General features: G+C 40.0%; 1 protein-coding gene across 1 annotated transcript in view; it reads right to left on the minus strand.

Moving 5' to 3' along the window:
• The window catches only part of ELP4 (elongator acetyltransferase complex subunit 4), a 228,612-nt gene that overhangs the window by 123,506 nt on the left and 88,812 nt on the right, over positions 1–16,294 (minus strand). Inside the window, exons 5-6 of the mRNA XM_063438894.1 lie at positions 16,047–16,186; positions 3,832–3,925 (exon numbers count right to left, since the gene is read on the minus strand). Of these exons, the coding sequence (XP_063294964.1) occupies positions 3,832–3,925; positions 16,047–16,186 (234 nt within the window). The remainder of the gene's footprint in view (positions 1–3,831; positions 3,926–16,046; positions 16,187–16,294) is intronic.

Here is a 16,294-nt window from a genome sequence, read left to right on the forward strand (position 1 = left end):
TTTTTATATGATTATTTTATTATAATTTTTATTTGTTTCCGTCCCCCCTCCCTGCTTGATACATGGCAGGGAGGGGGGCTCTCACTCCCTGGTGGTCCAGTGGATGGGCACTGTGTAGGAGGGGGCTGGCAGAGCTGTTACTTACCTCTCCTGCAGCTCCTGTCAGCTCCCTCCTCCTCCGCGCCGGTCCGTTCAGCACCTCTGTCAGCTCACACTGTAAGTCTCGCGAGAGCCGCACTATGACCCCGCGGCTCTCGCGAGACTTACACTAGGAGCTGACAGAGGTGCTGAATGGACCGGCGCGGAGGAGGAGGGAGCTGACAGGAGCTGCAGGAGAGGTAAGTAACAGCTCTGCCAGCCCCAGTCTGTATTATGGCAATGTAAATTGCCACAATACAGACCTTGACTCGAGTATAAGTCGAGTTGGGGTTTTTCAGCCCAAAAAATGGGCTGAAAAACTCGGCTTATACTCGAGTATATACGGTATATTGATCTCTATAATATAAGCCAAGAAGTAACTGCTGCAGAAACTGACCTGTATAAGTAAATAAAAAAGGAACACTCCAGGCATGAAATAGCCCCAACACCCATTTTGGCTGAAAATGGCTAAAATACACTGAAACAGACACAAAAGTGTTAATAAAAACTCAACACTGAATGCGATCCAACGTGCTGCAATTCTGCAGCTTCTCCAGAGCACAGGAAGTGGATGGCATGCCTTAGCCGACATCTTCCCAATTGATTTTAACAGGCACACCATGCATATGCCACAAACCCTTAACCCCTTAAGGACACATGACATGTGGCTAAAGGGACGCTATAGTCACCAGAACTATTACAGCTTATTGTAGTGGTTCTGGTTAGTAAAGTCAGTTCCTGCAGGCTTTTTAATGCAAACACTGCCTTTTCACAGTCCACTCCTCAGACGGACGCCAGAGGTGCTTCCTGGGTGTGCAGCACGGACGTTCAGCCTCTCCATGCTGAACTATCTCCATAGAAATGCATTGAGTTAATGGGTCTCTATGAGAATATAATGATTGGTGGAACGCAGCGTTTTGCTGCGCATGCACAATAGCCTCTCAATGCTTTTCAATGAGAAAGCAATGGATTGGCTGGTATCCTCAATTCTGATGATCGGGGAACTGCAGGGCGCTGGAATAATGGGGAGTTTTCTACTTATTTAAGGGACTGGAGGGAGGGGAGGGGCTACATAGTGTTTTTAACCCGATAGGATCAGGAATACACGTTTGTATTTCTATCCTATAGTTTTCCTTTAAAAGCAAACACTTAAAGCACTTTAGTTTGCTCGAGTGCTTTATGTGTGAAGAATGTGTCCTCTTTTTTCATTCTAAATAAAGTGCAGATTTTAAGACAACCTTCTTACATCCCCCTGGATGTCAGACAATCGGTCTGGTCAATTCCTTATTATTTGGCTCAGTGGAGCTAAACTCAAGAGGCAGCAATTGCTCAAAGCGCCTGCCTTGCAATTGGGCTGTATTGGGAAGGCTGTGATTGGACAGTCACAGAAAGTCTGGGCGGGGAACAAAGGGGAGGGCTTGCAATACCCGCAGACAAGAGATCCACAGCTTTTGCACGCTGTTTTTAGATATAACCCAAAGAAAGACATAATGAGAGGCTTATTTCGTGCTCTATATTATTTGCTTGGTGTAGCTGGTATTCCGGTGCCCGGAATGTCTCTTTTATCACTTGGAAACTAACATGTAAACTTCAGATTAAAATATCAGAGCTGGAAAATAAATGTCCAACTCTCCTATTTGCCCAAACATTTTACAACACAACTATCAACTTCCCACAACTCATGGGTTCCGAAATAACCTTGTATCCTTCTTCATTATTGTCAATTACAGGCTCTAAAATAAAATAGTATCACAGGCACCTTCTTATATGTGATGATTTACATTGTTGCATTTGAATACAAAGCCACGTCTCAGTCAATAACCTACACTCCTGCAAGAAACACAGGATTCATAACTAACACTAGATATAAAAGTGAGCGTAACTCTTCAGAAGAATTGCCTTGGTTTTTAAGACGCTCTGTCATTGTGCTGCGAAGGAGCGATACTGTGGGAAATGTTATGACATGCCTGTTACTATAGCTACCACAGCAAGCGGGGAGAGGTTCCTGTCAGGGACCAATTTACTTCTCCAGAGGTGCACTGCCACCAACAGAAAGGCATGCTTTGCCCACGAGTCTCAGTAGACTGAAATTTGAGCAGTGAAGCTAAATGAGCACGTTGATATTCATCATAAGCGCACGTTGTGGGCAAAATTCTTGGATGAAAGACACTAAGCAGGAGAAAACTTCAGGTGAAAGCATTTAAAGTCACTATATGCAGAATTGCAGGAATAATATAAAACAATAAAAAGGTGCAACAAATATATTTGGGTACAGTGTGCAGTCATGGAAAGTAATCGTAACATCCCAGATATTTGTTTCTGAAGGCTGTAACTGCAGCAAAGACTTCAAACCACATGGTGGACAGGTCAAGTTGATGAAGCTTTTAGGGAGCTCTCTCGTGAGACAATTGTTCTTGAGGAACTGGACTGTTTATTAAACTTAGCATTAGACTGCTTCTCAAACGAGAACACAAAACAAATTCAGTTTACATTGTAGAAATATTAGACCGTTTACTGTCTGATATGGAGATTGATCAAATAAAAACGGGCAATAAATGAAAAGAAACTGTGAAATGCATTATTATTATTGCCATTTATATAGCGCCAACAGAGTCTGTAGCATTGGGCAAAGGTAGTTAATAAAAGCTAAATACCCTGAGCCAGAGATAAGGTATGTAAAGCATTTCTCTCAATGGGAGGCTGTCGCACAAGGGAAAGGCTTTCGCAGGGGACAGAGGAGGAGGCAGATGGGCCAAGCGGACGGGCGCCCGGAACTCCACTTTGTGGTTAACCATGTTGCCAGATCAAACCATACTTCATACAACATACATTGAATATATTGGAGCTCTGAGCTTGGTTTTGCAACTAGTAAAGTAACCGATTGTTCTGTCCTTTGCAATTGATATGGTTAAGGAATTCTACATTCATTTCAAAACATGAGTAACTCCATCATCCACAGGAAGCGAGGCTCTGTCTTAGTGATATGTGACTTGCAGTCCAACACTTATGGACTTACGGTTGCTGCTACATAAGGGCCACCTATAGTTTCTGCTCCCTATGATTCACCACCTCAAACAGGAAACAAATCTATTATTGAAAGAAACACGTGCAAAATCTACCATGAACTATTATACAGTAACGATACAAACTCTTAGCGATCGTGCCAACTAAAGGGTTAAAACTGATACAAACTCTTAGCGATCGTGCCAACTAAAGGGTTAAAACTGCAGGTTACCAATGTACTGTCAACGTGGAACTACCCGATTACAGACAACTGCTACTCATTGGCAATTAAAAATGCAAATTCACACTTTTGCAATGGAAGATTCAATTTACGCTTTCATTATTCCATGTTGCTGTGAATGCAGCAGCGTTACTGCTCTCCGTAGACGCCGTGTGCAGCTAATCAGCCATTAGCAAAAATATTGAGGATAAGCATATTTTAGGAGTATGGTTGAGTGCGTCTGCAGTCTTGTCGAGTCCGCTGAGAAATGAGCAAGGCTCAGCGTATGTATTAACATTTGAACTACCGTGACTTCTCCCCTGCTCCATGTTTAGTTTTGCTAGAGCTAAGAAACAACTTGCTCACTGTTCCTTTTTTTCCAAGACATTCCAAATGCTGCCCCCACCCTCGAGAGATTTCACACCAGAATTAGATACATGATTACAGCAGATACCAAAGGTGCTTAATACCTGGGGATTAGATCCATCGTAACCTCCCTCGTGAATTACCCGCTGGATAGACTCAAGTAGCTGGTGGTAATCACAGGTCATCTCACAACTGGGGCTGAGGAGAGAAGCACATACGGCTCAGTTTTACAGAATCATTATTAGCATAATGAAAGACATAAAAGATTTTCTACTGGGAAAAAAAAAAACGAAGACACATATAGAGGGCTGTAAATTTCCCTGGGCTCATACATCTCGGACAAATAGACTTGTACATTTGGTTTTAACTTAATTGAGATTCCTCCAAATTCTGGGTGATCTGCAATACGTATGAAGTGCGTAACTCTGAAACGCCATATGCCAGAATCACAAAACAAACAAAACGAGAAATGAACGAGCCATTTTGTTTGGTTGATAGCTTGATAGTTAGGAGACATCCATAGATTCACAGATCATTTTTTCCCACAATTGAGGGGGATGGGGTGGAATGAGAAGCAGTAAAAAATAAATAAATCTACAGATTACATATTGAAAAAACATATACAGAGTTTTATTTTACTACTTTTCCTATATTTCCTTCTCTGTTACTACTTCTTAATTAATCTGTGAACCGAACGTCGGAGACATACGCCTATTACCATACTGCAAAATATCTGCATAATATACGTGTTATGTATATAATTTGTAGTACACTAATTAGCCAATTTTTGCAGCATTTTGGTTCGTTTGAAATAGTTTTTCCCGAAACGATCTCATGGCTGAAATTTGAATTGCTTGAAGGCACAAATCTAATTACAAGTAAGAACATTTAACAGGCTTTCATGCGAGTTTTTATGTATACATTAAATTGGAGGTCTAACATTCCCCTCTTGAATTTGAGGGGCGGTGAAATATTTTTGAAGTAGGCACTTGCAGTTTATGCCTTTAATTCTGCTTTCTCTCAATGATGCTATTGTGCGGAAGAGACTGAAACAATCAATTTCTGTCTCCTCATACCTGCTGCTTGGGATTGCAACTCCCAACAACCTTGGGCAGACTGGGACGTGTAGGCTCAGAATAGGATAGGGATATACATGTCACAGGGTGAATGAGATTGTTGAGAGTCAAAGATCCGGCTGTGCATGTCATTTTGACCTTTCTCCACGTCCCCTAACCCTTATGCCAGGGTGAGGGACTGAGAATAGATTGAGACAGTGTGTGACAGTAAAGTTTTAATAAAATAAAAAAATGAAACATATATATTTTTAATATGCGACATATGATTGCACCTGTCAAAATACTGTATGTGTATAATGGTGGAGAATTACCTACCTACATAGTCTTTGATTATGCCCATAATATATCTATACCCACTGTGGGAATGTCTTAATAAATGTACAGTGTTATAACAAACAAATACCATGATCTGTACGGCTTTATCAATTCAGTTAAAAATAGCCAACTGATTAAAATCCCAAAGTGTTCTTTTTTTATTGTTGTATATATGAAAGAAAGCCACAGAATGACAAACTGGATTTTCAAGTGCTTAATTCACTCTCCGAGGCAACTTTATTAAGAGATAACCGACACGAAATTTCCGCTTCTCATGATTTTATTTTTGTTGTTTATCGGGCTAAATAACCATATTTGTTCACACTCACACTAACAATATTATCGGACCAATGGCAGCTCAATCTAACTTGCTTGCTGCTGCTGCAGGTTCTCACAGCGTTATTACAGCAGCAGGCAAGTTTGGCTGAGCAGCAGTTGGTCCGAGAACAATCTGACCCAACATGGCCGCTCAGCCAGATGAAGTGAAATTTAAAAAAATAATAATAATATATACATTTAAAAAAAAAAAAATTAATGTAATAAAATTAGTGAGAAATTGATGACATTTGTAATTTAAGTACAATTCTCTTGTATTGGCTAAATACCCCTATACAAGGGGGTAGCAAACTAGCCAATCTATAGATTTAAAAATACAGTGACACCCCCACCTGTTATTCTATTCTCTCTAAGCTGGGATTCATGACGGGGATAGTGTAACTCCGACAATCCCAGCACTGGAATGCTGGACAGGAGCTATGTATCTAACAGTTCCTAATATAAACATATCATTTATATTTACGATTAATGATATGTTTACTGCTTTGTTCTAGCTTACGTTAAAAACCTGGCACGACAGGTTCACTTTAAAGAACAGATTGTTATGACAGCACAGACTGTCATCGGTCCTTAAGGGGATGAGTAACTGTAGCATGTCTGCATTCAAGCGAGATCAGGTAAAGTCAGTCTGACATAAAATCCAGAATTCTGAAATCTTAGCTACAATCAATGTTAATAAATCCGTTAAAAACTAAGAAATAATTTCAAATAAACTTTGCGTGCAGGTTCTTCAGAATCTACTCTGACTCTTTTAGTTTAAATGTTTAATGCTTTATCCAAAATGTAAAGAATAATACCAAGCCTCCCCCCCCCCCAGTCTGTTTGGCTCTTTATGACTTCAACTCCTATTGTATCTAGCCAGCCTTTGGCTTACGTCAGGCTTTGTGTTCCAGTCGAAATATTGTCTCTTTGATTAATATTTTATAAAGGTAAGCATATCTTTTTATTAACATTAGCATTACATTTTTTTCCCCATTTCTTTTTACACTGCTAATATGAGATCAATTTAAAGGGGTGTTAAATAGAATGGCCTTTTCTCTTGATTATCTTATTTTAACAGATAAGGAGGCCTTGGTTCTCAGACAGCAACGTCTAGTTAAACCCATCAATCTTTACAAATCCAGCTGGTCTGTGAGATTGAATGCAACTCTTTCTCTCTTTCTCCGATGGGAGAAAGAGGGACGCACCTCAAGTTCGGCAGATTTGAAAGGGTTGTAGGTGACTGCTTGAGAAACTGGGCTAGCTTAATTATATCTGGCTCACTTACACCTTCACAATGCAGGATGTAATGAAACCGCCATTGCATTTAAATAATAATCACAGATAATTAACACATAGTTAATGAGCTGCTACACAAAGTACACCTGATCATTATACCTTAGAGCCCGCCGTGTGCCACTGAGATTGCAATCAAAATACACTTTAGAACACAGGAAAGCCTTTTAGCAACCACACCTCAGTTATTTTATAGGTTTTAATATATTGTGTGTACACTATAATAAATATAATGCAAACAAAGTATGGAAACTAAGCAATGTAATAGCTGGGTCAATATATGTACGCGCACGCAAAATTCAGCATACTATACCCTAAATGAGCTAAAGTACCACTAAACCAATAAATCACATTTCCAGGCATGTCTAAATTCAGTTATTATAATAGCACCAGTTTTTCTATAGCGTTGTCAGATCTGTAGTTGGCAAGTGTGAATCGGAGAAATGTATTTTGTGTCCGTCACTGGGAAATGTGAAATCCAACCTGAGGATAATGATACAATGTATGTTATTGCCGATACGTGGAGTAGGAAAAGATGCATATGCCAGTCAACATCATCATAATGTATGTTGGGCCAACTGCTCTCCTGCCAACCTTAGCTACCGATAAAGAGATGCCTGGCGTTTGGTCACCTGTCACGCAGAGCTTTTAGGGGCTTTCCTTTCTTTTATTCCAAAGGGGGAAAACAAAAACAAAAATGCCTGGAACAGCGGGTAAAGCGTTTGGAAATAGGATTGTTCTAAGGGATACAGGACAGTTGGCATGTATGTGTTTATAAGATACAATGATAACATGTTTGTTCAGGAATTGCTATTATTCTGTTACAACAATTATAGGATTGACACGGAAATAAATAAATATATATATATATATGCGCGCTTGGAGCAGACAGTGTGCCAAAATATCTTCAATTGCCATATTGTTATATAATATCGTGTACGTGTGTGTATCTGTATATAGTGAAAATAAAAATCTATCAAGTTTCCACAACTATCCCAGAATTCCCAGCCCGAGCACAAATGATCAGAGGCGGTCATCGCGTTTCAGACTTCACCCTGCATTTTTGCAAGTACTTTTTGTAATGGAACTTTGTTAAAACAACTTTAAAAATTAAAAATAAATATTAAACTGCATAAGTTATGGTCCAAAAGTGACTAGAAACCAGTCAATGACTAACGTTTTGAGCTTTTGGGTCTCGTTAGCATGGCATTGGTTCTGGTTTCAAAGTTGTATATAACAAACACTAACACACACACACACGCACACTAAAAATAAGGTCACTTTAGATAAATACTAAACGGCATAAATTTACCAATATATGTATAAAAATATGAATGAACAATCAAATCATATTCTGAATAATACAAACTCTTTGTAAACAAGAAAAAATAAATAACAAGCTTTGTGCATTTTGCAGTGGCTTGTCCGGGCTACTTTGTTACCAAACAGCTCCTTATTTTAACAATGACTCTAAGCTAATTAACTTTTATCCTCTAGCCCAGCATTCTAGTAACTGATAAAACAGGAGTTGGCAAGAGGGGTTTCCTGGCTACAGGTGAGTCTTCGACTTCCTTATTGATACAGTTTCTAAGCATTTACTAAAGGTTAGTTTATCAGAGATATGACAAATAGGCTTATTATCTGAAAGTAGACTCCATTAGGAAATATTGTCTAAGCTGCTTTATGCAAACGTATCAGGAAACCTGAGCACTACAGAAATTATTAAGTACATATAGCGTGTTTATGGGCCTTTTTGGGAAAGGAGGAGTGGGGGTGGTAAGAGTATTTGCAATACACACAGAATAGCGTAGAATGAGGATTAATTACTTTCCGAAAAACAGATGCAGCTTGATGGATTGTTGCTGTGTATCATCAGCAAATTATTACGAGCACTTATTATACCTTCTTTCCTCTTTAACACTGTAGATGCTGGAGGAGTGACTCTAAAACATGGTGGCCAAAAGAAAGATCTCCAGCTAAGTATAACCAATGTCATGATAGATGTAGTTCTACAAGATCCTGCGACCCTCAACTAGAAAAGCATAAAAACTGGTTTGATGAGAACTGCGATGAGATCAAGAAGAAGTTGGAAGAAAAGCATCGCCTTCATTGAGCCAACCTTAATAACTCAAAGTCCAACATTCGGAGGCCAATACAGCTAAAACTCCATAAGATGCAAGACACTTGTCGCAGCAGAGAAGCTGACAATCATAACAAAGAATTTCTATGACGCCCTGAAAGAAGTGTACGGACCCATATCATCTGGATCATCCCGCTTCCCCATTGCTGATGGGTAGATTTTGGTCACTGACCAGGATTAGATTCTTAAAACGTAGGACGAATTCTTCGATTACTTTTTGAATCGTCTTTCGTCCATCAATGATGAAGCCGTTGATAGTATTCCGCAAGAGCTCATTAACATATCATCGAATAAACCGCTTACTTTGTTAGAGACTCGGAAAGCGATCCATGTCCTCTCTCATGGCAAAGCTCTTGGCTCGGATTCAATCCCAGGTGAGTTATACAAGGAAGGTGGCAGTGCCTTGACTGTAAGACTTCATCACCTGTGCCTACTCATGTGGCAACAGGAGACAATGCCCCCTGGGCCAGAAAGGAGTTCAAAGATGCCTCCATTGTACATCTGAGGAAAGGGCCTGTGATAACTGTAGAGGTATATCTTTACTCTCTATCCCAGACAATATATTTGCCAGGGTCATTCTGAATCGCCTAACAGTGCAAACCTTGACCAGGGACTTCTGCCAGAAAGCCAGTATGGATTCGGGAAAGAGCATGGGACCATTGGCATGGTGTTTTCTGCGAGAGAACTGCAAGAGAAGTGTCAGGAGCAGAACTCCAACATCTTCTCCACTTACGATGACCTGACCAAGGCTTTCGATAAATTTTGTAGAGGAAATCTGTGGTACATCATGGCCAAATATGTATACCCAAGTTTATCTTCATGGTCCAACAACTCCCTGAAGGCCTGCAAGCACAGGTCCAGGATAATGGCAAGTCATCTGAGCGGTTTCCTGTTACAAACATTTTAAAGCAGGGTTGTGCCCTGGCACCTACACTTTTCAGCATCAGGTTTTTTTCAATGCTGACTAACAGTCAACTGTTTAACGCAAGGAAACTTCATGCAAAAAGGTCATGACAGATATTAACAGAGATTTCCTGTTTGCTGATGACTGTGCCCTCAGTACTTGCTCAGAAGTTGACATGAAATGCAGTGTCGATAAGTTTTTCCAATGCCTGCGCAAACTTTGCTCTATTGATCAACACAAATATTAGAAAAGATTTGCATCAGCTGCCCCAGGGAAGTCCTATATTCAATAAAATAATTGGGAGTCCTAGATTCAGCCCAACATCACCATTGATGGCCAGAGATTAATTGTAGTGAACAGATTCAGGACAGTGAGGTGAATATCAGGATCACAAGAACCAGTGCAAGCGTTGTCAGATTGCATGACAATGTCTGGAATAGAAGAGGTATCACCATCCAGAGAAAGCCGAATATATATATAGGGTGGTCATTTTCTTCACACTGCTCTACGCCATCGAAACTTGAACAGTCTGGTCAAGAAGCTGAAACACTTCCACAAAACAAGCCTCAGAAAAATCCTCAAGGTACACAGGCAGGACAAGATTCTGGACACTAAGGTACTTGCACAAGCAAACCTACCTAGCATCTTTACCATCTTGATGTAGTCGCTGTTATGCTGGGCAGGGCATGTAGTTCGTATGGCAGACCATCGGCTATCAAAGAAACTTTTTATGGCGAGCCGCAACAAAGACAGTGGTCCCAAGAGGGTTAAAAGAAGCACTTTAAAGAAGCTCTCAATGTCGCCCTCAAACCACTTGACCTCAACTCTGACTTTTCGGAACAGAGCGCAATACACATCAGATGACATGGCACTCTCTTGTGTCAAAAAGTGCTAGGCCAAAAGGATGGCTGCAGCAGAACACGAGAGGCAAGCTAGAAAGGCACGTGCCAGTAACCGTGTCTATGATGTCCTCCTTCACTGCTGTTCCATCTGTCATCAGATATTCCACGCAAGGATTGGCCTTGTTAGCCACCTGTGCACACACAAAGAGTCTGCACTTGCAATTCACAGATGACTGGGTGGTCCTCAAAGAATCGACAGACGAACAACAACACTTCTACAAAAGCTAATGATCTAGAATTAACCACCTTGGCTTCAGCTTTTCACACCGGTTTCTGCCTTTGTGCCTTCCCCACGTAAATTTTTGGCACTGATTTCTGCCTAGAAGCCTTCCTTGCATCACCCTTCAAATTCCTTCATTGATACTGATGCGAAATACTGCCAACTCTCTCTGCATTTATATTTCAAGTTTATCTACGTCATCTCTTCGACGAAGATGTTGCATGTTTTTGCATGGCAGAAATTACAAGGACCAATAGGAGGACACGACCTAAGCCCCTTCTCTTGACCTGAAGTTTGCCCTATTGTGATTTACGTTTGATTCCTGCTTAGTGAATTATTTCTGTTCTGTGATTATCTGGCATTTGAGCTTGGCTTGTTTCACAGCTCTGTATTTCTGTAATGCGGACATTGACTTTTTTTCTCGTTTTCCTTTACTTCTATATTCCTGACTTTGGTTGTTCTCCGGTTTCATATTTAGCTCTCTATTGGTGTTCAGCGTGGCCAGATCCAAGTTCTGCGTGGGTAGATATTGTAATCCTGACACTCTAGAGCTTAATTGGCTACATAGCTTTGAAGAGTTGATGCTGGTACTTTTATGGTTAAAAAACCTATACTAATCTGAGGATTAGATAAGCAGCAGCATGGTTTGTATCATATACCCTCACTACATAATCTACCAATCTAGTCAATGTAAGGGCTCCCTGTCAGCTCTAATCCAAGGTGATCTGGCGTGAACAACAAGGAAACAATTACTTTCTACAGCTAAATTTTGGACTAATACCCACGGTTGCCCGCGCATTCTCGTTGGTTGCCCTCATTTTCAAACTGCAGTAGGATATATCTGAGAAAATATATGCTTGTAAACTATAGGAATTTTTTTTAACGGATTAGTAAGGGGAAAAGAGCACAGGTCCATCAAAGAAGAAACGCTTTAGTTATTTATATATCTGTGGGTTGTCATTTGTAAAGGGGCCATCAAGGCTGGAAGTCACCAAAACTTACAGTAAACTATTCAGACCAAAATCTATACGACTTGGTGACCGAAGGGTCAATTTTCTATGTTTAGGGTTGTGGTGTCTGCAGTCCAAACAGCTCTTGCTGAGCACCAAGGCCAAGAAATAGACTCACAGGAGGAGAACAAGGTTTAGATCTTTGGTATTCCACTAACTGACAATATTTAGTTAAAGACTATCCCATCGAGTTACTTTGTCTGCAACATGATTTCAATGTGTTCTCATTGAAAGCTTCAGCAAAAGTCGGACTATTTTTCCAGCAAGGATAATCCAACCTCTAAATCTTGTATAATTTTCGGCTTATCGCACTCCATTTTTTGTTGTTGTAGATCCGTCACAGCAGACAAGGTAATAGAAAGTTTTACATCTGGGGACGATATCGGTTTCTGCACTCATCATATAAAAGTGGGGATAGGATTATTGTGGACGGATGGTGCCTGAAAAGTATCTTTAGATTTGTTTGTTAATAGCTTTTTGTTGGATGTCTGTCAGGTTTGCTTGGATGTTGGAGGTTCTGTTGAAATTGGTGTGTGTAATAGAATAGACATATTAGATCTGAACAGAATACAAAACTGTAGAATTTAACATCTGTCCTGTTTGCCTGCCAAGACAAGCTCCATTGTTCCCCTTTCTTTTTGCAAGACAGAGTTCTGGATTTTACTAATGTTCTGTCTTGAACAACAGCGCTCACATTTCTGAAATTATACTAAATATGCAATGCCCAGTCATTTTCTAGCCAATTCTATAGTTCTGTGTGATAATTGTACAATATTACATTGTTCTATGCACCATTAATGATTACAGGAGCTCACGGAAGACAGTACCATTACATAAGATCTAGTTTCAAGGTCTTTGCAAGTGGACACTCTGTATTCTTTTACAAATGATAGTTTACTTCAAGTATGTCAGATGGCGCCATTTGGGGTATACCAGAGACCGGGCTCCGAAGTCACATACTGGCAGCGGCAATGTGAGTGGAGTCTGCTTGTTGGCTAGAGGGAGGTGCTGGGACTTGGTATATGGGGTGGACTGGGATTTAGTAGAGGGGGTGCTGGGGATTTTTTTTTATACTGTACTTTTCAAAATAAACCTAAGTTTCTATGAAAACTTTACAATTTTTTTTTTGCGGCCCACATAAACGATGATAAATGATTTGGCCCGTGATAGACTTTGAGTTTGACATGCTTGGTGACCATATCATCACATACTCACTGATGACACTTTTGCTAGTCTTGGCAAAGAGCTCTAAGATAAAAGGTGCTATATAGGAATTGCTCAAATAAAATAAAAATAAAAATAGAAAAATAATTGTTTGGGGAAACCCTGAACAAGCACAGTGACACAATTTAGGGCCACTGATCTATACCTACTGAAAAAGGAAACTTATTATGTTTTTATTATTATTATTATTATTGTCCCTCAATACTTTTCATACCTCTTATTCCTCTTGAGTGCCTTAGTATTCCCAGCCACTAAGTCTGATGACAATTTACATATTCATAAACACTGGAGAGTTTTTTTCCATGCGCAATGAAAAAATAAATAAAAGCAGAGATAAGGTCATCGTTGGAACACGCACACAAAGTTTATCTGTAAGTGCTGTTAGCAGGCTTAATATTATTTACTATTAAAATAAAACCCTTAAAGCTCTTCTCCATCTCGTAAAGGTGTACAGATTGCTTTATTTGTAGAATAGAAACACTCTAACAGGCTGGATGAACAAAATTGCTGTGACCTTTGTCCATGTCCTCTGTGATTCTAGTGTCACCAAACAGTGCTTACTTTACGGTTTGCATTTAGAGGGAAAAAAGGTAAATACTTAGCACTAACACTGTTTGCTTTAGCTTTGCACATATCCATATGTGTATCATCTATTCAGTTCTGTGGAATACATTGAACTTTATAAGGAATAGTAAACAGAAAATTAATACAATATTGATCTAGCAGGAAAAGCCATTAAAGGGACACTCCAGACTGGAAACCATCCCCCTATTAAAAATCAATTGCAAAATATGACAAAACTAAACATTAACAGAAAGTATACTGAGCCTATAAATCAGTGGTGCACATGTTGAAGGACTACAACTCCCATGATATTTTGAAGGACTACAACTCCCACGATACTTTGAATGCCTTTCGAAGCTGTCGTTTTAAAACATCTTGCAGCCATCTGCAGTGAGTCCTGCACAGACTATGACGTAGCGGATGCCTGTCAGCCAATTCTAACCATCCTGTTCTATTTTTTTATATGAGCGCTGAGCAAATCCAATTAACTTCTGTTCAAGTAGGGGATTATGGGATATATGATTCAGCACTTGGCCGTAGTTTCATTTATCAGAATGGATTAATAAAATCACATCTCAAGATGTTAGCATGAGTATATCGTAACGCATACAAGAGGCACAATTTGATCATTGGCATTTGGCAATTGGCATTTAAATACCAATGCCTACAATGGATTACATCAATATGTAAAATTAAGATGAAGTTGTATTATCTTATACAAGGTATTTTTACTAGACCTTGCTAGCACACAGGATGCACCTCACAACATTCACTGATTAGTACAAGGTAATATCAATTGCTTTGCTAGTTCTTATTCACATTGTGAGCTCCAAATTTTACTAAATATCACATTTAAAGGGATACAGGTAGGCAGCCATCTTTATGCAATGTGTAGGTTAATGGACACTAAGGGAAGCTCAATTAAGTGGTCTGGGTGCAGTGGACATGTTTGTTTTAGAAAGGTTTACATCGCAGGGCCATATCCACCTCTACCTGCTTAGCCAATCAAACACTCTTTAGGAGAAGCATTTGATAGAATATGGAGTCTGACTCTGTTCTCACAGGGGAAGCACCTCTAGTGGCTGTCAGGAAGACAAGAGGAGTGTTTAACCTCGCTTTGGAAACATTGCCCACTACACCCAGACCACTTTACTGGCATTAAATTGTCTGGGTATCTTTAGTGGTCCTGTAGGCTACAGTTCACTATATTGGCTTTTTAGCTTCTTTATTATTATTATTTATATAGTGCCAACAAATTCTGCAGCACTTTACAATAGGTGGACTAACAAACATGTAATTGTAACCAGACAAGTTTGACGCACGGGAACAGAGAGAATGAGGGCCCTGCTCAATGAGCTTACATGCTAGAGGGAGTGGGGTAAAGTGACAAAAGGCAACGATAGTATTAGAGAAGTTAGAACAGTTGCAGAAGAGGACTCAGTCGGGAGCTATTACCAGTTTAATTGATACGCTTTTGTGAAAAGGTGAGTTTTTAATGATTTTTTGAAGGAATTGAAACTGGGTGAGCATCTAATGTAGAAGGGAAGGGAGATCCACAGGAACGGTGCAGCCCTAGATAAGTCTTGAAGGCGAGCATCAGAGGTGGGAGTACGAATATAGGATAGACGTAAGTCTTCAGCAGAGCGTAGGGATCTAGATGGGACATACTTGTGTATTAGAGAGCATAGAAAGGTGGGAGCCGCATTATGTAAAGATTTGAAAGCAAGAACCAGATTTTTAAATTGAGCACTAAATCTTATGGGAAACCAATGCAGGGACTGACAGAGGGGTGAGGCGTGGGAGGTGCAGGCGGACAGGAAGATGAGCCTTGCCACCGCATTCATTATAGACTGCAATAGCGCAAGTTGGGAGCACGTAAGACCACTGAGAAGTGGATTGCAGTAGTCAAGGCAAGAGAGGACAGTGGCATGGGCCAGCATCTTAGCCGCATCTGGTGTTAAGTAGGGGCGGATGCATGCAATGTTTTTGAGTATCTTCTAATTTTTTATCTATTTTCAAAGAACAATTAGTTGTGCTATATAAACCCTACCTTCCTTCCTCTCCATCATAATCTGGTGTCTCCCATTCCGTTCCAAAAATGATGTCATACATGATGTCACTAAACTACAAGCCACCACAGACCTTTGCTTTGCATAGAAAGCTGTGCTTAACGGATCAGCAGCACTATAGAAAGTTTTGTGTGCATCATGATTGGCTGGGCCCCTTCCTTGTCTGGGCGGAGCTGTCTGCAGAAGCTGCCAAAAATGAAGACTGGCAGAAAATACTGGAGTGTCCCTTTAATTGCACAGATTTTACATTGCTGGGAACCAAATCATGAAATGTTTATTCATACCATAATACGTTTTTTTCCTGGTCCAAAAACATGTCTGGCAAATAGAAACCAGAGCTCTGCACCGTCTGTAACATTTCTTTAGACATTGTCTTGGATAAATCGTAGTAGTGACCAAATCTAGAGGACGATATAGGCAAGGACTGGAAAATGAATACAGAAAATTTATATTAGTTAATAGTTTGACAAGGTAAAAGAAAAGCACAAAATTGCATGACAAAAAAAATATACCGTACAAAGCAATACCACAA

This window comes from Pelobates fuscus, chromosome 12, assembly GCF_036172605.1.
Source record: "Pelobates fuscus isolate aPelFus1 chromosome 12, aPelFus1.pri, whole genome shotgun sequence".
Classification (NCBI taxonomy): domain Eukaryota; kingdom Metazoa; phylum Chordata; class Amphibia; order Anura; family Pelobatidae; genus Pelobates; species Pelobates fuscus.